The following is a 21,760-nucleotide window of genomic DNA, read 5'->3' on the forward strand; positions in this document are numbered from 1 at the left end:
CCCTCTGACCATAAATGGAATCACCCGGTGACTTTTATAACAAAGGAACAGCCCATTCTAATACAATACTGAACTTAACTACAATAGCTGTAATGAGATTAAATATAACTGCTTTTGTGTACCTATTTTTAAGTGGATTAACCCATTGTTGTTACACTCTTGGAAGGTGCCATTGGTGCTAAGAGGGTGTGTTTTTATGTAATCCGACCCCCTCAGTTCACACTGCTTTATGCCCATGGAATAAGGATTCAGTTTCAGGGTTCATTCAGATAGGAGTTGGTGTTTTGTGTGAGTCTTCAAGGAAAATACCGCCGTCGGTTTGTTAGTCATCGTTGAAATATCACATGGTTTCGGTTGTTTACATACTGGAGTTGGAGCTTATGGCAAGGATATTTCATTAATTCATTTGTGAGTGTTCTGTTGATTTGATACATCATGCACTGTTGTTCTGGTGGGAGCGTTCATCATTTGCTCAGTGGAGAAAGCACCATGCCTATGTTGTACACGCATCCCATTTTAGGTAGAATCTACTGATTGGTGAATATTTTATGATGCTCTGTCTTTGGACTTAGATTGAACCACAACGACTACGTCAAAAATGTTTTTGACTCGTAAGTCATATTAATAACTGTAATGAAACCACTGTGATTCGAAGCAGATGTTTTTAATTACGTGATTTGCTTTGTTGACTTTTAACTAAGATATTACTACAACACATGTGTTGCTGATGATCTAGTGTGTGTGTAGGGAACTATAAAAAACATTGCTCGAACCACTGTTGGAATTCTGTTAATGTAGCAACTTGCGGACTTCATCTTCTCTGGATTTTATTTGAGGAGTTTGTCGATAACTGTCTCTCTTTTTGGTAAGTACACTCAAGTTTTCTCTAGAGTAGAGTACAATAAGGTTTATCGCGAATAGAAAAATATCAAGAGAGGGCGATGTTGAACCCACACAAAGGTATAGGCGTTGCGTGCGCGAGTCGTAGAAACTGAATAGAAACTGCCCCATATTCCTTCCCACAATGCATTGCGTTTCTGAATCGCGATAAACCTTATAATATACATGTACAATGTACCGGTAGACATAGGCATCTGCCCGTGGTCTCTCCCTCAAATAGTACCCGTTACATACTCCTACAAACCTAGAACTCTTTTTTTTTTATAAATGTGAAGTTCGTTCCGCTGTGTCCTGGAGACAGTACTGTGACGAACCTCATACACGGACAATGTAGTTCCCAGGATTACTCTAAACTACCGGTAGTCCCCTGTCTGAATTACTGGTACCACTCCCACCGCAACCCGTCTTTCACTTCAGTGATGCTGCCTTTAAGTTTTGTCACAAACTTTTTTTTTTTTTTTTTAAAACAAGTTTTACAATACATGCATCATCAACGATTAAACAAATTATGGTCATTTATAGTGCTCCAGAAATTTACAGGTAGGGCTTTTATAATCAAGATAACCACCAAGAAAAAGCAATCAATTGGAAGACCGAGAGTCCAGCGTCCCTATATGGCCAAACTTGTAAAAATTGCGTTCTGAATGCCCCACAGTTTAGATAAAGGAAATCCTGAGGAATCTAGCTGACGCTGTTGTGTAAACATCCATAAAATGTGCTCACACACGTGGAAATAACGTGCATTATGGTGTACACTGTGCGTATTGTACATGTTTAGGGCTCGATTTGGAGGAAAAATCCACAAGAAAATAGGACTTGTAACTCCGAATCTTTTCTGACCCGCGATTTTAATAATAATAATAATAAAAATAATAATAATAAGACTTGTAATGCGCACATATCCACCCTGCTGGGTGGTTCAAGGCGCAGTAAAACCAAAAAACAAAACAAAAACAAAACATAACGCAAAGAAAAACAGACACAACAAAATTAATCCTTGAAAACCTGTGACATAAGATAAGTTTTGAGAAGAGACTTGAATTTTGCGGTACAAAGACAAGATCGAAGATTAAGTGGTAGAGAGTTCCAGATGCGTGGCGTGGCTGAAGAAAAAGACGTGTCACCCCATGAGTGTTGAGACTTGGGTTCAATGAGGAGAAGCATGGAACTTGATCGAAGATTCCTCACAAGACCCGTAGTCAAAATCGTCTAATCTGTTTTGATATACTCTTTTGTGTTTAATATTTTAAAACGGTCAACTCAAAAGATTATTCAGTTCATGAAACAAACGACAGAATTTAATAATTTGACAAGGAAATGAAGCAAAGAGAATTGGTAAGTACTGACCGACACTAAAATTAATGGCCTCAGGTCAGTGTATGATGATCCAGTGTAAAGCCCTGATGGTCACTAGTACAGTTTTATACAAGTTTGTAATGCTATCAGATGTATGTGATTCATTCTGATTTTTAAAAACAGTCAAAAGATTATTCAGTTCATTGCAACAGGAAGAGACAAGAATTTAATACACAATGAAATGAAGCGAGGAGAATTGGTTATTTGTGTATGGTGGTTTGAACAGGTTGTTTTGCTTGAGTTACTTCAAAGCCATTGATCGGATCGGCTCGGATGGGTCAAGAATGGACCTGTGGGCCATTTCCGTTTGTAAAATTAGATCATTCACAGTTGATTGAGTTATTGCCTGCGTAGGACACCATTGCCAATGTGTACATGGTGATTGTACGACAGGAAATGCAACAAATCCGTCTCCATTTTTGTGATTTGTCAGGAATGGTGTTCATGTACCTGTCAACAGGAAACATAATGGGTGCGTTCGTTTAGCTTCCCTGGGTCGACCCCGGTGTGTGGCGGTTTTTTTTCCAGGACGAACGTGGGTAATTATCTGCACACGTTTGTCCTGGAAAAAAACACGCCACACACCGGGGTCGACCCAGGGAAGCTAAACGAACGCACCCATAATCTGTCACATATTTTTTTACTTGGTGTGAGGTTTATCAAGGCACAAACATCCTGGAGAAATATTGACAATAAAAAAAAAAATACTGTGTGGGAAAGCAGCTTTAAACAATAGGCACGTAAATATCGGGGTTCAGAAAGCTTATCTTCTCTTGTCCTTGCTACATGTATACAAATTACTGCCACTGGCAGGCTTATATGCTTCGTTTTTGAAAGGGCAGGGGCACCAAGGCATTTTCTCCTTTGTTAAGGGGAACCCTTTGAGGAAATTATAAATTTCTAGTCTGAGCATTTCAAGGGCACCAAGGCAATGACCAGCAAGCCTGTGTGCTTCGCTTTTGAAAGGGCAAGGGCACCAAGGCATGTTCTCCTTTGTAAATGGCATCCTATGAAGAAATTATAATTTTCTACTTGAGACTTTCAAGGGCACTAAGGCAATGACCAGTGGGCAAGGAGGTAATCACCTTCATTGCCTTTGTGAATTACCAGGCCTTGTGTTGGGGAGGGGGGGGGGTTGTGCTAGGAATGGCAGCGTTTTGCTTGTGTTTTTGTGTGACGGTAGACTTTTGGACAAGTCGTTAAATGTCTGTCGCGGTGATGGCGTTCCGATGCTATTCCGAATCTTCCCGGTATTTTCATGTGACTGCTGGCCCCTGGTCCCATTTTTAACAGGGAGTAGAAGTCGGCGACCAGCAGTTCGCCTGCTCTCGCAAGAGCACCGCCACAACTCGACTATCTCACCGCGGCAGACCATTAATGACTTGTCCACAAGTCTAGGGTGACGACTGAGATCAAGCAATGGTGTAAACGTGATGCAATATCTTGATTTGTGGTCGTGAGAAAAATGCCAGATCCTTTCTGGATTGAGTAATATGAGGAAACAATGTTTTGCCCATTGTACACAAAGTACATTGTAACTTGACTGTATACAGCAGGAAACTACACAAATCCGTCACGCTATTGTGTAGGTTACTTTTTAGGTTTATAAATTAAATAAACTTAATTTAAGTATAAACAATAAACATCCTAGAATAATGTTTGCAAGAAAATGGTACTTTCATTTTAATAAGGATGTGAGAAAGCAGCTTCAAACAAACAATAGATACTGTACCAACCAAAGCCCCCCCCCCCCCCCCCCCGACACACACACGCATACAGACACTGGACACTTGGTAATTGTCAAAGACCAGTCTTCTCCCTTGGTGTATCTCAACATGCATAAAATAGCAAACCTGTGTAAATTTGAGCTCAATTAGTCGTTGAAGTTGCAAGATAACTATCAAAGAAAAAGCACCCTTGTCACACAAAGTTGTGAACTTTCAGATGCTTGATTTCGAGACTTAAAATCTATTTATGAGATCACGAAATCAAGTTTGTGGAAAATTACTTCTTTCTCAAATCAAGTTCGTGGAAAATTACTTCTTTCTCGAAAACTACGTTACTTCAGAGGGAGACATCCTACAATGTTTTATACTATCAACAGCTCTCCATTCCTTGTTACCAAGTAAGTTTTTATGCTGGGTATTTTTTTGAGTAATTACCAATAGTGTCCCGCCTTTAATAAATGTATTGAGGGGGGTGTAGGAACCTGGGTCTTTTATTGTTCTAAAGTGTACAAATTACCACCATTGGGCTATTAACATGCAGATCCTCGAGCATGCAATTACATGTACAAAGATTTGAGTTTTCAAGGAGTGACTTTAAATTACTGGCATCATTTATAGGGCCTGATTGTACGTGAAAAATTTGAAACATTAATAATTACAACTTATTCTTAAAATGTTTCAAACTTGTGAGTAGGCATTTTTGAGTTTTTACATGTAGTTTTTTTATGAAGAACTTGTGGATCATTCCTCAAGAATGTTTGACGTAATGATACAGGAGTATGTCATTTTGCCGATACAGGGCTGTATGCTTCGTTTTTGAAAGGGCAAGGGCACCAAGGCAATTTCTCTTTGGCAAAGGGCACCCTATGAGGAAATTGTAAATTTCTACTGGAGCATTTCAAGGGCACCAAGGCAATGACAAGGGGCAACGGAGGCAATCGCCTCCGTTGCCTCCGTGAAGTATCAGGCCTGCCGATAAGCTCCAAAAGCTACGCATGTTTACATTGACAATTTTGACATTAGGAAGGTTATTTACATGTACTGTATAGCTTGACACAACGGCATGTGATGCAGGGTAGAATGCAATGACATCAAATTCGTGGCCATCCTTTTGTGAGATTTTCAAGCCCTTTACATATAGGTGTTTTCTATTTAGCTTTTCATTCCTCAAAAATGTTTGACGAGATGATACAGAAGTTTGTCATTTGGCGGATATGCTTCAAAAACTATGCTTGTTTGCTTTTACCTTTTTGTCATAGGAAGATGCACTGTGTCTTGACACTATAATGAATGGCAGATGAGGCATGATGGTAAACAATGGTACAATGCAATAATGTGACGTCAAACTCAGGGTCATCCTTGTGTGTTAGTTACTTGTGTGCATGTTTATTTATTTATTTTTTATTTAAGGCCAAAAAAAAAAAAAACAGTTGATTGTCCCCGCCCGCATCTTTTTTGGGGCCGCATCCTTTTTCTTTTTTACTATTTATTATATTTCGAAAAAAAGAAAAAAATTATAACGTGATGCTCTCAAACACTTGTAACCGTCTGTTTCATAAAACACTATAAGTGACTGCCTTCCAGCAAATCTTTTGTGTTATCCGACCCTGTTTAGTGTTAGTGTTAGTGTTAACACAGGTCCTCATGCAACTAATACTAATACTGTAGGCATAAAATAAGTTTGCGGTTTATTTACACTGAAGAATTGGTGGCCTGTTGATGTGAAATACTAAGCGGCCATCTTGAAAAAATTTAATAAATATAATAAATAATAAGGCCTCTTTTTGAAAATCCCGGACGATCAACTGTTTTTTTTTATTATTTGGCCCAAAGGGGGGGGGGGGGGGTGTTACTGGGTGTTTTTTATCATAACAGTCACTGTTTCATTCAAGAATTGCTGTATGCCCATATATGGGTGCTTTGGGGAATCCATAACACCAAATATGTGATTAGGTTATTTTTAGAGTCTACATTCTACTATTGGATGATTCACTGTTGTGTGGTTGTGCACAATGGGTACAAGTGATTGGTAACTATGGGGGTGTGTGGTAAATGGCATGTGTACAGGTGTGACGTTTTATAATGAATTGATGATGGGTTATCATATCATTATCTGACTGTGCTAATATTTTGCTTGATCACTGCAGTGCTATATTTAGATCACAAACTAATGATATATGAACATATATAAGTAAACAGATCATAAATCATATGTCAGGTAGAGTTTAAGACCAAACTTGGTCATTACTCATGGATAACCTTGTGTGAGTGTTTCGGGACACATTGCTTTGGATCTGTCGAGTCGGTCTATGAAAAGCATTTGAAGCCATTTGTTATGAAATGCATTGATTATAGATAGATGTTTTAAAAGTAGAATATAATGATCCACACAAACATGCCTCGAAAATGCGTGGTATTCCTTTTACTTTGCGAACTAACACTGTCGGCCATTTTATGGAGTCAAAAACTTGACTCCACAAAATGGCGTGCCGTGTTAGTCCACGACGTATAAGGAAAATCATGGAATTTCAAGCATATTTGTGTGGATTATTACATTGTACTTTTCAAACAAACACTTTCAAATGCTTCTCATTGATTAACTTGACCCATCTAAGGCAAAGTGTCCCTTTAAAGGCAGTGGACACTAATGGTAATTGCTCAAAATAATTTTCAGCATAAATCCTCACTTGGTAACAGCATGGAGGTAGACAAACATTGTGAGAAACGGCTCCCTCTGAAGTAATGTAGTATTCGAGACAGAAGTAATTTTCCACAAAATTTGACTTCGAGACCTCAAGTTTAAAATTTGGGATGCAGTTTGAATGCTAAACTTCTTCTTGTTAACATTCTTATGCCGTGAAGTGAACGCCCTGCCCAAAATTGAGAAATCATGGACCAACACAACTCTGATTCTCTTTGACAATAGTCCCACACTTTCAAGTAACAATAACATGAACAGATCAACAACTTAAGTCTTGGGCAAATCAACAACTATCTTCCTTGTCTTTTTTAATAAGCAATAGGCCTACCTTAGGGTCAATGACACTTGGTCTGCATGGTGCGCTTCAATTATTAATACCTTCCTGCATGTTAGGATTCATTAGTAGAGGCCTCACAAAAGTTGGCAGAAATTTATGAAAACTCAATGAGCTCATTGAAAGGGAAAGTACACGTTTGGTAACTACTCAAAACAAATATTAACTTAAGAACTGACTTGGTAACGAGCATGTTGATAGTATAAAACATTGTGGGAAACGACTCCCTAGGTAATTTCTCACTAAAATAATAAAAGACTTCTAGCTAGAAGTCTTTTATTCCTATCTGAAAGCACACAAATTCGTCCAACAAGGGTGTTTTTCCTGTTATCATTTTCTCGACACTGCGATGACCAAGTGAGCCCAAATTTTCACAGGCTTGTTGTTTTATGCATATGTTGATATACACCAAGTGAGAAGACTGGTCTTTGGCAATAACAAAACGTGTACCGTGCCTTTAAGCAGATTTACTGCCAGATTGTGCTATACATGTATCTATGCCTGAATGTTATACTGATTGATAGCAGATCATGGGGTAATTGTGATCAAGGAACTTGCCTTGGTGCCCTTGCCCTTTGAAAAACAAAGCATACAGCCCTGATACAGGCCTGCGCAGGCTCTAGTTCTGTGGGCTTAGATCATGATGTGTCAGTGTGGGTGTAGTAGTGTCTTTATATGACCCCAGATCATCCAACTGTATCAAGTAAACACGAGAATAAAGCTTCCAATGACGTCTGAACATTCCATTCTGAATTTTACTGACACACATTTCCTTCATGGAGTCATTTCCTTCATCAACAAACGAGACTGAAATATTCAAAGTTGGAACAAACACACGGAAGTACTTTAAAGCCATTATACACTTTTGGTAAGCAGTATTGTCCAAGTCCCACACTTCGTGGTTCTCAACTTATATATAAAATAACAAACCTGGAGAGATGCCAAGTCCAGAGGCCAGCTATGCGTGAGATTTTTCATAGCTCACCACCCCCGCCCCCTAAATCTGTAAAAATAAATTCTTTTCTGTACCGAAAGTGTATAATGGCTTTAAAGGCACAGCAGGCCGAAACGCTAGGATCAATCCTATCTCGTCCTAATTTAGGATGGGTTCAATGCGTCCACACATCTATAGATATGGAGCAAAGCTCGTCCTAAGTCCTAAAAATAGTCCTAAGTTAGGAAGAGTTTGGTGAATTCGACCGTGGACATAACAGACACCTTTGGCAACGGTCAAAGACCAGTATTTTTACTTGGTGTATCCATACACGCATAAAATGACAAGTCTGTGAAAATTTGGACTCAATTTGTGTTGAAGTTGCAAGAGAATAATGGAAGAAAAAACACCAAGTAATGTGCGGGGCAAGGAGAAGTGGAGCAAGGGAATCACAGTACATGTAGTTGAGTGGTTGTACTGTACAAAGAAACCATAACGACATCTTGCAGGACTAATGGTGTGCTGTCAGCTATTCAATTTGACATTGTTCTCGTACAGGTGCTCCTTGTCCTCGTACAGGTGCCCCTTGTCCTCGTACAGGTGCCCCTTGTCCTCGTACAGGTGCCCCTTGTCCTCGTACAGGTGCCCCTTGTCCTCGTACAGGTGCCCCTTGTCCTCGTACAGGTGCCCCTTGTCCTCGTACAGGTGCCCCTTGTCCTCGTACAGGTGCCCCTTGTCCTCGTACAGGTGCCCCTTGTCCTCGTACAGGTGCCCCTTGTCCTCGTACAGGTGCCCCTTGTCCTCGTACAGGTGCCCCTTGTCCTCGTACAGGTGCCCCTTGTCCTCGTACAGGTGCCCCTTGCCAAAAGGGAAATTGATGTACCCCTTCATAAGCCAAGTTCAAGGCCTATTAGATTGGTTCCAGGAAACATATTTTGCAAAATATTTGGCAGTTGAACAAAATATTCTGGGTGATATGAACCATGAAGCTACTGTATTTAGTATTTGTTATTTTATGCAGTGAGCAGCAAACAAATATGTGTACTGTAACATGTACATTAGGTTTCTGTTTCACAGTGTGTTCTTGGTTTAGTCTTGTGACACCATCATCAACTGAAACTTCCTTCTAAAGTTCTGCCATCATATATGTGGAAACATACTTTTAAAACTACATTGTGTAGTTGTACACTACAGCGCCACCATCATACCTGCCTTGGTGGTGTCATTTGTGCAGAATTATATTTGATTGTAACTTTGGATTTTGCTGGAATATACTTTTCTACATGTACATTGTCTAATTGAACACAGTACATTGAGGAATGTGACCACCTCGTTGCCTTGGTCAGATGTTCATTTGTGCAGATTGATACTTGATAGGCCTACATGTACCATTTGGATTTTGCTAGAACATACTCTTCTACATTGTGTAGGGGTTCACAGTACTTTTAGGACTATCTCTTTGGTTGGAAAGTCCTTTGTGAAGATTTATACGGATGTAACTATAAGAATAGTGATTGGATTCGTTGGATGCGGTGCCACAAACTATATTGCATTGTTCAAACTGTTTTGGACCATCTCTTTGCTGCCTTTACTTGGTCCTTGATGTAACTTTGTTACTGTTTGGATTTGCTGAATGATGTTGCAAAGTTTATTGCACTCCTTACAGCTGTATTGACGCAAAGCTTTGTATTTAATTGCTGGCAGTGTGTTGTGAATGATGGATGCTACGTATGTTCAAGTAGGTTTAATAACTTGTTCTATGCGCCAAAAACATTGCATTTTTACATAAGTGCCCAGGAGTGGATTTCACAAAGAGTTAAGACTAGTCTTATCTCGAGTTAGGAAGAGTACATAATCGTCCTATTAGGACTAGGCGTAAGTTTTTGATTTAACTCCTACATTGTAGAACTCGTCATAAGAAAAGGTATATCTTTGTGAAATCAACCCAGGTCATTGGGCCAATAGCATTCTGTAATCTTTCTCAGCTCCCTGGTGAGTATACAGCCCTAGGCTGCTGTTGGGCCTCAAAGACTTTTAAAAACACAATATCAACCTGTACCCTGGCAGGTACCCATTTTTGTTCTCCTGGGTTGAAAGAAGTATTTTGGATTGCCAGTCGTCGCAACTAGAGTGTCATGTAGAGTGTCATGGCCGAGTGGTTAAGAGCATCGAATTCAAGTTCTGGTGCTGATTCACCGGAGTGTGGGTTCGAATCCCGGTCGTGACACTTGTGTCCTTGAGCAAGATACTTTACTATAATAGCTTCTCTTCACCAAGGGGTATAAATGGGTACCTGAGAGGGTAGAGGTTGATATTGTGTATGAAAAAGCCACAAGCGCCTTACAGGCAGCTCAGGGCTGTATACTCCCCAGGGAGCTGAGAAACATTACAGGGATGTTATTGGCCCCATGACTAGGGCACTAATGTAAAGAGCATTGATACGGTTATTGTGAAATGCGCTATTTAAGAATTTGTGATTATTATTAACTAAGGATCTCGTAACTTACTTATTAACGTGGAGTCCACCATATTCTTTGTTAAAAAACAACTTAAAGGCACTGGACACTATTGGTAATTACTCAAAATAATTGTTAGCTTTAAAAAAACTTACTTGATAACGAGTAATGGGGAGCTGTTGATAGTGTCAAACCTTGTGAGAAACAGCTCCCTCTGAAGTAATAGTCTTTGAGAAAGAAGTAATTTCCCACTAAAATATTTGAATTGAATTCGAGACCTCAGCTCTGATGTCTCTAAATCAAGCACCTGGAAAACACAACTTGTGCAACTAGGGTGTTCCTACTTGCAATTCTCTCGCAACTTTGAGGACCAGCTGAGTTCAAATTTTCACAGGTTTGTTATTTATGTGCATATATGTTAAGATACACCAGGTGAGAAGGCTGGTCTTTGACAATTACCAAAGGTGTCCAGTGCCTGTAAATGAAAAGAAGTTATATTGTTGACTGTAACTGACATTGTTTCAACATGTTTCTCTTTGTTACAGGGTCTACGTGGGTTCGGTAGCCCTGGCCGACAGGGAAGGCTCAAAGATCGCCGTGGGAAACAGAAGATGACAACATCTTCTGGGAACCAAGCCTTAAGGATGCCACGTCAACCTAGACCACAACGGATGCACACCATCCTCGACAGCCTCAAAAAGGGATTAAAGTAAGATATATCTCTTAGAACATGTTGAATAAGTACTTTTTTTTTAGTTATAATAATAATAATCATAATAATAATAATAACAATAAGACATTTGTAAAGCGCCTAATGCAAAAAGCCTTCAAGCGCATAAAGAAAACAATAAAATAAACAATGAGAGAAAGATACAAGATACAAATAAGCAAATAAACGGCTTTAAACAACATGCATTTTCAACAGAGACTTAATAAAACATTGTAAAGAATTAGCTTTGCGAATATGCTCAGAAAGACTATTCCAAAGAAACGGTGTGACATAAGAAAAAGATCTGTGGCCATAAAAATTGGAAGAAGCTCTAGAAAGCAATGACTGTTGAGACGATTGTAAAGTCCGAGTAGGGGAATAATGATGAACAAATTCAGATAAAAAAGCAGGTGATTGTATGTTTGAGGCTTGAAAGTTATCAAAATAATTTTGTAAACTGTTAGAAACTTAACTGGGAGCCAAGGAAATTGCATTAGTACAGACGTTCTATGGTAAGAACGAGGCAGGCAAGAAACGTGTAATCACTAGGGCTGGGTAACTAGTGCGACCAGAGGTATGCTTTCTGCTCTACCATCCTTCATCAGTATGGACTGTAAAGGGGGTTACCCTGTTTCAGACCCAGGAGTAGGTGGTTGCAACGGCCCCTGGGAAAAATGGTTGATTGTAGCCCACACTTAGCCTTCAGGTCTGGTGTGGCTGGCTGCAGTACTTGCATTAAAAAAAAAAAAAAAAAATGCTCCAGATTTATGGCGATATTTAAAAAACGCTTTTTGAAATAGAATTGTGTACAACTAAGATTTATTGGATTTAATTTTTTTTTTAATGGTTCGAACAGCAATTAAAACTTTGCAACTTTAATTGGGGGAACCGTACCTTTGGTTGGAAATGGTTCATTAAAAACTGGGACCATCCCAGCCAAATGATGAATTGCAGTCAAGTTACAAAGATAAATTGTTCACAATAAAGTTGTCTAACTTTTGTTCATGCCTGTTCAAAATGACAGTTGTTTTCGTCTTCTCACCGGAACTATTTGTTTTTTTAATGTAGGGATACTATTGAAGTGAGTAAGGAGAAACTTGATGTGATGAAGCAGCATCAACATGATCCCTCCACCACTCCATCAAGACAGGTCAGTTTCAAAAATTAACTTCAAATTATTGTTTTTGTTCCCAATATTTGTTATGTACTTCTGGTAGGCATCCAAGGTTGATTGCCTCCGTGCCCCCTGGTCATTGCCTTGGTGCCCTTGAAATGCTCCAGTAGAAAATTTATAATGTTGTCATAAGGAGCCCTTTACCAAGAAGAAAAGGCCCTGGTGCCCTTGCCATTACAAAAAAATGAAGCGTAAAAGCCTGTATGCTTCGTTTGTTTTCTAAGACACAAAACTTTCGTTTTCCTTGTTCCTTCAACCAGTTTCCTGAACCAAGTTGGACTCTGCGTGGATGGTGGGCTCACAACAAAATTATGTGCCCAATTTTCAGGCTGCCTAATATTCTTTGTTAAAAAACAACTTAAAGGCAGTGGACACTATTGGTAATTACTCAAAATAATTATCAGCATAAAACCTCACTTGGTAACGAGTAATGGGGAGAGGTTGATAGTATTTAAAACATTGTGAGAAACGGCTCCCGCTGAAGTAATTTTCCATGAAATTGATTTCGAGACCTCAAGTTTAGAATTTGAGGTCTCGAAATCAAGCATCTAAAAGCACAAAACTTCGTGTGACGAGGGTGTATTTTTCGTTTCATAGTTATCTTGCAACTCTGACGACCAATCGAGCTCAAATTTTCACAGGTTTGTTATTTTATGCATTTGTTGAGATACACCAAGTGAGAAGACTGGTCTTTAACAATTACCAATAGTGTCCAGTGTCTTTAAGTTTATTGTCTGTCGTAAAAACAAAAAATCATTGAGAAAATAATTAGAACCATGAGCACCCATATGTGGCAGATTTTCTGACTGAGAGGATTTTGTGTTAGTGGGGGTGTTTGTATCCACATTCAAACAAAAGGGACAATAGGTCCACGGTTGCTATCAAAAAGAGTTGAACGAAGGATGGTCCATGATTGCAGGTGTTTACACACTTGCGTGTGTGTGTCCCTTGAACGCAGGATGGTCCATGATTGCAGGTGTTTACACACTTGTGTTTACACACTTGCGTATGTGTGTCCCTTGAACGAAGGATGGTCCATGATTGCAGGTGTTTACACACTTGCGTGTGTGTGTCCCTTGAACGAAGGATGGTCCATTCTTGCAGGTGTTTACACACTTGCGTGTGTGTGTCCCTTGAACGAAGGATGGTCCATGATTGCAGGTGTTTACACACTTGCGTGTGTGTGTCCCTTGAACGAAGGATGGTCCATGATTGCAGGTGTTTACACACTTGCGTGTGTGTGTCCCTTGAACGAAGGATGGTCCATGATTGCAGGTGTTTACACACTTGCGTGTGTGTGTCCCTTGAACGAAGGATGGTCCATGATTGCAGGTGTTTACACACTTGCGTGTGTGTGTCCCTTGAACGAAGGATGGTCCATGATTGCAGGTGTTTACACACTTGCGTGTGTGTGTCCCTTGAACGAAGAATGGTCCATGATTGCAGGTGTTTACACACTTGCGTGTGTGTGTTCCTTGAACGAAGGATGGTCCATGATTGCAGGTGTTTACACACTTGCGTGTGTGTGTCCCTTGACCCCAATGATAATTTAACATGGGCTGAAGGAAGTTTATTTAGAAGAGGTCACTATCAGTATCAGCATGGAGGGAGAACAACGTAGAAGGAGTTAGATCACCCAGCCTCTTATCTCTATTTTCTTCCTCCATGCTATCAGACTAAAATTTCTAGAATTCGCCAGAAAACTCCAGGGCCCAATTTCATAGAGCTGCTAAACTCAAAATTTCGCTTAGCATGAAATTTCTGTCTTGATGAACACAGGATAACCAACCATATTTACACATGATTTTCTGGATAAGCAAACAACAGCTGAATACATGTACCAGTAACAAGCAATATGCAACAAATTAAAATTTGGTTAGTAAACCTGTTGTTCAAGGAAAAAATTTCATGCTAAGCAAATTTGTGGGCTTAGCAGCTCTATGAAATTGGGCCCAGGGGACAGAATTTGTTGGGTATAAGCTCCTGCCCTCCTTTGCATTAGAGACTTCTTCCTTGTCATAAAAGTGTTTACAGTCTCTTTTACCACTGCTGATTCATTTTAAAACACTATTTTTTTTCCCTTTTTACTCTCAGGGCTTTCACTACAACTTGGACAAAGTAAGTTGAATTTTATTTGTCCGTTATGGTATCTAGAATTTGTATTTGCAATTAAACAAAAGTAGTTATTTACAATTCAAATTCATGGCCTCACACACATGTATTCAGGCCTATTCATACAATGTACATAGGCCCACATTCATAGGTTTTTACAACAACCAAAGGTTAACTTCACCATTATAGGATTTGGGTACTTTTTCAAAATGTCCACAGATTTACTTTAAACTTACAGGGTTTGAAGATAATGATAGTGGAAAGCTTCCCTTCAAATATTACTAACTTAAGGTTGTGTAGTTTTCGAGAAATGAGTAATACAAGTCACAAAATCATTTTGGTCTCATGAGACCAAAATTATTTTAGCAGTCAGAATCCCCTTAACCAGTTATGATATTATAACAAAACCATAGCATAACTGGTTAAATTATTACTTTTACTCATTTCTCAAAAACTACAGCACCTCAGTAAATAAATTTTCAAGGGAAGCTTTCTACTATCATAATCTTCAAACTGTGTAAGTTTAATGTAAATCTGTGGACATTGTGTGTTTTTGCTACATAGGAAAAAGTACATATAATACCCTTTAAAGGCAGCGGAAAATTGCTCAAAATAATTATTAGCATAAAACCTTACTTGATACGTTTGGTAAATTGATACCTACTGTTTGTTTGAAATCCTATAATGTTGTAGATTTATTCAATAACCCCATCCAGTGAAAACTTTATTTTAAAAAGATGGTATCTTTATTTGAAATATTGCCTGAATATCTCAAGCAGATATCCAGGCAGGGAGAATAATCTGCAATTGGAAAACAAATGATTCAAATTTGGGGGTATAAAAAAAGGATGTTTTTTTCCACAACCCCAGTTTTTCAAAGTGAAAATATTGTCATGCATTATAGTAATACTATGCAAAGCTGTTGTACAACTCAAACCAAATACAGTTTTTATTTCCAATTAGTTGCAGAGTGACTGCAAAATGTAACTTCCCTTTCAGGGTCTTTGAAACAAACTGTTTCCTGCAAGGTGAAAGTAGAATAGATTTGAACCGACATCATTGCCAAGTTAAACTGTAACTTATGACACTAATTGTATCCAGATGTAGATCTGTCGAGGCTTAGTGACACAGAAAAAGAAAAAGAACAATACTTTATAGAAAGTTGTCTATTTTATAGAAAGTTGTCTATTTTAGGTGGAAATGACTGGAATAGTTTTTCGTAATAATTGTATTTCTTATTAATTTTATAATCATGTATAATTGTTTTTCTTGTTTTGATTCGTTTTACAGCAAATTAAAGTTGCAGAAAGATATATCAGGTAAGTGGTGATTCACCATTTTGAAGAATTGTTTTTTTTCAAGTGTAGCAACTTTACTTAAGTGGGAAGTTTAAAGGCAGTGGATTATAATATTATTGGTAATATACTCAAAATAATTATTAGCATAAAACCTAACTTGGCAACGAGAAATGGGTAGAGGTTGATAGTAAAAAACATTATGAGAAACGGCTCCCTCTGAAGTGAGTTGTTATCAAGAAAGAAGTAATTTTCCACGAATTTGATTTTGAGACATCAGAATTACAAATCATGCGTGCAGAAAGTCCAGGCTATGTGGCTGTTTTTAAACTGGTGTTATTTTTATTATATATTCTGTAAAACCTTTTCTCTTTTGTAAAACAAAATCACGCTAAAAGAAAAAATTTGTTGTTTTTTGTTTGCAAGGTTTTTAATTTCCTTCTACTGTTTGGGTAGCTTGTGGTTTATTCTGGTTGCAGAAGTAAAGAGTACATGTGAAACAGGAGATGTTTTTGGCCATATTAGGTTACCAATGTATTGTATGCTAAGTTGACTTGCTGTGGAGTACTGTAGACTGGACACCAGCCACAACATTCTACCTGCTGGGATCTTAAAGGGGTGGTTTGGGTCAGGCACTCCTTAAAGTGGCAGTTCTTCTAAATAATTATAAGTAGATATTTTTAATATGCGATTTCTAGCCAGACTCGGACCAACAATGAAACTTGTTCTTTGTTTTACATGCTGTGACTTGGACCAAAAAATCATACAATTTAAAGTAGTATACATGTAGGCATGTTAAAGGCAGTGGACACTATTGGTAAATACTCAAAATAATTATCATCATAAAACCGTTCTTGATTACAAGTAATGGGGAGAGGTTGATAGTATAAAACATTGTGAGAAACAGCTCCCTCTGAAGTGACGTAGTTTTCGAGACAGAAGTAATTTTCCATGAACTTGATTTCAAGACCTCAAGTTTAGAATTTGAGGTCTCAAAATCAACCATCTAAACGCACACAACTTCGTGTGGCAAGGGTGTTTTTTCTTTCATTACTATCTCGCAACTTCGACGACCATTTGAGCTGAAATTTTCACAGGTTTGCTATTTTATGCATTTATGTTGAGATACACCAACTGTGAAGACTAATCTTTGACAATTACCAATAGTGTCCAATGTCTTTAAAGGTAGGGTCATGAACAAAAATTGTTGTCAATTTACATTTCCGTAACATGATGTACTGCAAATGTTTGGGAAAAATTATCAAGAAAGATACAATAAAAGTGTGTGAAAGTTTCAGCTGATTGTTGTCTTCTTGCTGAGAAAATATCAACAAAAAATTGTGAAAGAAAAAAATTATTTTCACAAGAATGAGGTATCCATCTACGATTAGCGAGGTGACATCGATTACCAACTGTAATTCTGGATGCAGCATTTCGGAACGGACTCCCACCCCACAGGAATCTGAGAACAATTCATGAATCGTTTCTGGCAGACTAAAATTTGTTGCGCTAGAAAATTATTCAAACTTTATTTGTGAATCCTTTCTCTTATAAAGTCACAGGACACTATTAGTAATTGTCAAACACCAGTCTTTTCACTTGGTGTATCTCAACATATGCATAAAATAACAAATCTGTGAAAACTTGAGCTCAATCGGTTAGCGGAGTTATTGCGAGATAACTTTGGAAGAAAAAAAATACCCTTATCACTCGAAGTTATGGTTGACTTCGAGACCTCAAATTCTAAAATTGAGCTGTCTAAATCAAATTCGTGGAAAATTACTTCTTTCTTGAAAACTATGGCACTTCAGAGGGAGCCGTTTCTCACAATGTTTTATATTATCAACCTCTCCCCAGTACTCGTTACCAAATGAGGTTTTATGCTGATAATTATTTTGAGTAATTACCAATAGTGTCCACTGCCTTTAAAGCCATTGGACACTTTCGGTAAACAGTATTGTCTAAGGCCCACACTTCGTGTATCACAACTTATACATATATAAAATAACAAACCTGTGCAAATTTAGGCTCAATCGGTCATCGGAGTCGGAGGAAAACAATGGAAAAACCCACCCTTGTTTCCCCACATTTTGCCGTGTCATGACATGTGTTTTAAACAAATCCGTAATTCTCGCTATGGGGGATTTATATTGTTTTAAGGTTTTCACAATAAGTAAAGCATTTTATGGAATAATATTTCAAGATAAGTCTTTCACCATTACCTTCTGTAAACCCTGTGAATAATTTTAAAATTTGTGAACTTTTCATTTTCTGTCTGTACCGAAAGTGTATAATGGCTTTTAAAAACATGTAGTTCATACTATCAACAGCTGCAGTGCATTTCACCTTATTTTTGTATGGTCTTTATTAATTTGTTGAGTCTTTGCCAATCAATGACCCTACCAATGTTGTCTGTGGGCTTGATAGAGTACCTTTTCATTCATCATTCCCAAAGCAAAATTAGTCCGGAAGTATTTTATGATTGGTGTTCATAACTCTCTAACCCTCACAGAGGTGTACCCTTACATCCTGTTGTTGTAGTTTCATATTCCTAGGGGGAATTAAATGACCCTAAAGTAACTCTTGAGGTTTGGAGTCTTCAAGGTTGGGCTAAGGAGGTCAGACTTGGTTCTAAATTAAGAACAAACTTGTGGTTCCCTCAGGATTTGGGGAGCAGACCAAAAAGGTCATGCACTATTCTTTTTAAAGAAAGCAGTTTTCTTAGAAAGTGGCCATATGGTGGAAATCTTACATGTAGTTAAAAAAGCACACAAGCATGGACAGTTCTTTAAAGCCATTATACACTTTCGGAACAGAAACAAAAAAATCACAGATTTACAAATAACTTACAGGGTTTACAGAAGGTAATGGTGAAATATTATACCATGAAATGCTTTACTTTTTGAGAAAATATTAAAACAATATCAATTCTTGAGATCGAGAATTACAATTTCATTTTAAAAACATGTCATGACACAGCGAAACGTGCGGAAACAGGGGTGGGTTTTCCCGTCATTTTCTCTCGACTCCGATGAACGATTGAGCCTAAATTTTCACAGGTTTGTTATTTTATATGTACAAGTTGTGATACACGAAGTTTGGGCCTTTGGACAATACTGTTTACCGGTGTTGAGCGATTGCTTTAAAGGTAGGGTAACTCATTTAGAGATAGTCATTACATGGTGTTACCGCAAACCCTTATATATATATATCATTTTCACCAAACAAGGTGAATCTTAAAAAGGCTTCATGCATGAAGTTTTTCTCAGACATCTGAAAGCACACAGTGCCATTCATCAAGCTTGTTTTTTTCTTTTCTTGCAACTTCTAAGACCAATTTTACAGATTTTGTCTGCTTGTCCTGAAAATCTCACGGAAATGAGGTTCGTAATGCAGTTTTTATCAAGGCAAAGATTTCATGCTAAGCCAATTTCGGTGTTTAGCAGCTCTATGAAATTGGGCCCAGATGACTCTACTTGTATGTACACTGTTTTGAGCACTGTGTAGTAATTTCCCAAGTCCTGTGAACATGGTACAATGTAAGATTTGATTTGCAAACCTGCTTGAATTGAATGTTTTGTGTGTTTATTTGTTTATCTTTCAGGAAGTTACAGTTCCATCTTGCCAAGGTCGAGGAAGTACACGACCAATATGATAAGGAACTCAAAGTCAGAGAAGGTAAGGAGTTCATGTCAAATATTGGCAGGAATTTTCTTTTTTTTTTTTAGCAGAAGGAAAAAGGAAACATTGTTTTTGCCAAGTCAGGGTGGCATCCTGGTAATGATATTTTCAAAGGAAAAAACTATTAAAGAAAGGTTTGTAGTACTGCTAGTAAAACATAGAATCCAAACTGCCTGTAGTTACTGGGTAATCTCAGTGGTCTAGTTGGTAAAACACTGCTCTAGAATTGCAAAGGTTGTGGGTTCGAATCCCACTTGAGTAATATACGTGTATGGCTAAAACCCACAAATCTACATGTATGTTTTGCGTTGTTATCTATTTTAGGTGCAGTAAACGTAGTGAAAGCATACGCCGATACTGGACTTCCTCATTCTAAAGAACCGAGCAATGAGGCTAAGGCTGGAGTTAGGGATTGTACTCAGGTAGATCTTGGAATATGCTAATTATAAATCGTTCGTATTAAGCATTGTGGCACTATTTGCATACTATTTGCATATTATTCACACACTATTTGCATACTATTTGCATATTATTTGACCAGAGTCAACCATTCTTTGCAAAAGGAATGCCAATAACAAGAAATTTAAGCATTATAAACAAATACATGTAGGTTGCACCTTTTGTTCCCTTAGACCACAGGGCAAGTTGACAAGTGGTATTTACTAGCCCAAAGCAGTTTTTACTAGACTGAGGCCAAGTGAAAAAAGAAACATGTTTAGCGTCCCCGCCCGCTTCCTTTTTGAGAGGTCGCCTCCTTTTTCTTTTTATAATTTATTCTAAATATTTTTCTCTTTTTTTTTTCTTTGTAAATTTTGCACCAAAAAAAGGTATTATGTTAACGGTCTCATCACGAGAATAATTGTTTAAATATAGCCCTGCCGTTTGTCTTTACTCAAAAACTCTGTCGGCAGGGGCAGTCATTAAAAAAAGGGTCCTCTTCCGTCCCCTTTTTTTTATTTTATATGTTTTGTTTTGTTCAATGTCTTGTCCAGCATGTTTTATTTGTTATTGTGAGTTTGAACAGTACAAAAAAACAATGGATTTTTGAATTTTGAAATAAGAATGGGAGCCATCTTGAAAAAAAAAAAAAAAGCCCCTCCTATCTCCCTTATTATTTAGAAACCAGGGCGCTAGACATGTTTTTTTTCTCTTTTTCGTACACGGCCTTATGTCATACACATGTAAACCAGGCTAACGTGTTAAGGGTGAGCCCTGCTCTTTCATGGTGGTCTGCTTAAAAAAAATACAAGTTCTACATATATTTACACATGGTAGGCACATTTGTCCTTATTACTGTGACCTTATAAACTAAAAAACTTAACTGAACTGCGCCACAGGAAGCATCATAAGTTGACCTCGGATGACCTCGGTTGACCTGGTTGTGTTTGTGTATGACATGAGGGTCTCATTAGCTACATGTAACACACTGTGTTTTGTCAGCTGCTACATGTATGACTGCTCAATGCCACATTTAAAATGTTCACTGTAGAACATCAGATTCTGGTTTCATTTGCAGAGGTCTGGAGTCGTTCACTCAGCAGTGCATAAAGGCAAATCACATTACATGGCTAGTTAAATATGGATATAAGGTATGAACGATCAGACTGGTGAACCATAGTGGCTGGTAAACCTTTAAAGGAACACGTTGCCTTGGATCGGTCGAGTTGGTCTTTGAAAAGCGTTTGTTACCAATTCTTATAAAATGCATATGGTTGGAAAGATGTTGCAAAAGTAGAATACAATGATCCACACAAATATGCCTCAAAATTGCACGGTTTTCCTTTTACCTCGTGGACTAACACGGTCGGCCATTTATGGGAGTCAAATTTTTGACTCCCATAAATGGCCGACTGTGTTAGTTCGCACAGTAAAAGGAAAACCGCGCAATTTCGAGGCAAACTTGTGTGGTTCATTGTATTCTACTTTTAAAATCAATGGCAACGTGTTCCTTAAAGCTGCAACCTTGCAGTTCTCAATAATGTTTTTTTTCTTATTCTTGTTCTTTCTCCAGAGTTTATGTCAGATGGAGGCGGAACTTGAAGCCAATCTGGGGGCGTTTATTGTCCGAATTGAAGGTAAGTCGACCTTAATTGATTTTTTTCCCCCTCTTTTCTGTCTGTCCGTATGTGGCTGTAAATGTTTTTGTCTTTTGTGTCTGTTGTCTGTCTGGTCCTGTATGGCATCCCCAAATCAAGCAAACGCTTACTGGGGTTTGCCACCATTTTACTTACTCTGTCCTTTTCCTACAATTAATTAGTACCATTAGTGTATTCTGTTTCAATGTAAATTATCATTTTGTATGATACTTAAAAACATATTGTTGTGAAATGGAAATAATTTTTGTTGGAAAAAAAAAATAAAAAAAATAAATAAATAATGGA

At 38.1% G+C, this 21,760-nt stretch overlaps 1 protein-coding gene across 1 annotated transcript in view; it reads left to right on the forward strand.

Moving 5' to 3' along the window:
* LOC117299619 (serine/arginine repetitive matrix protein 2-like) overlaps positions 1 to 21,760 on the forward strand; it is a 47,961-nt gene that overhangs the window by 11,429 nt on the left and 14,772 nt on the right. Inside the window, exons 2-8 of the mRNA XM_033783168.1 lie at positions 10,954 to 11,117; positions 12,186 to 12,267; positions 14,386 to 14,409; positions 15,694 to 15,722; positions 19,303 to 19,376; positions 19,704 to 19,801; positions 21,391 to 21,454. Coding sequence (XP_033639059.1) covers positions 10,954 to 11,117; positions 12,186 to 12,267; positions 14,386 to 14,409; positions 15,694 to 15,722; positions 19,303 to 19,376; positions 19,704 to 19,801; positions 21,391 to 21,454 — 535 coding nt within the window. The remainder of the gene's footprint in view (positions 1 to 10,953; positions 11,118 to 12,185; positions 12,268 to 14,385; positions 14,410 to 15,693; positions 15,723 to 19,302; positions 19,377 to 19,703; positions 19,802 to 21,390; positions 21,455 to 21,760) is intronic.

The sequence above is a fragment of the Asterias rubens genome, chromosome 14, assembly GCF_902459465.1.
Source record: "Asterias rubens chromosome 14, eAstRub1.3, whole genome shotgun sequence".
Taxonomy (NCBI): Eukaryota; Metazoa; Echinodermata; class Asteroidea; order Forcipulatida; family Asteriidae; genus Asterias; species Asterias rubens.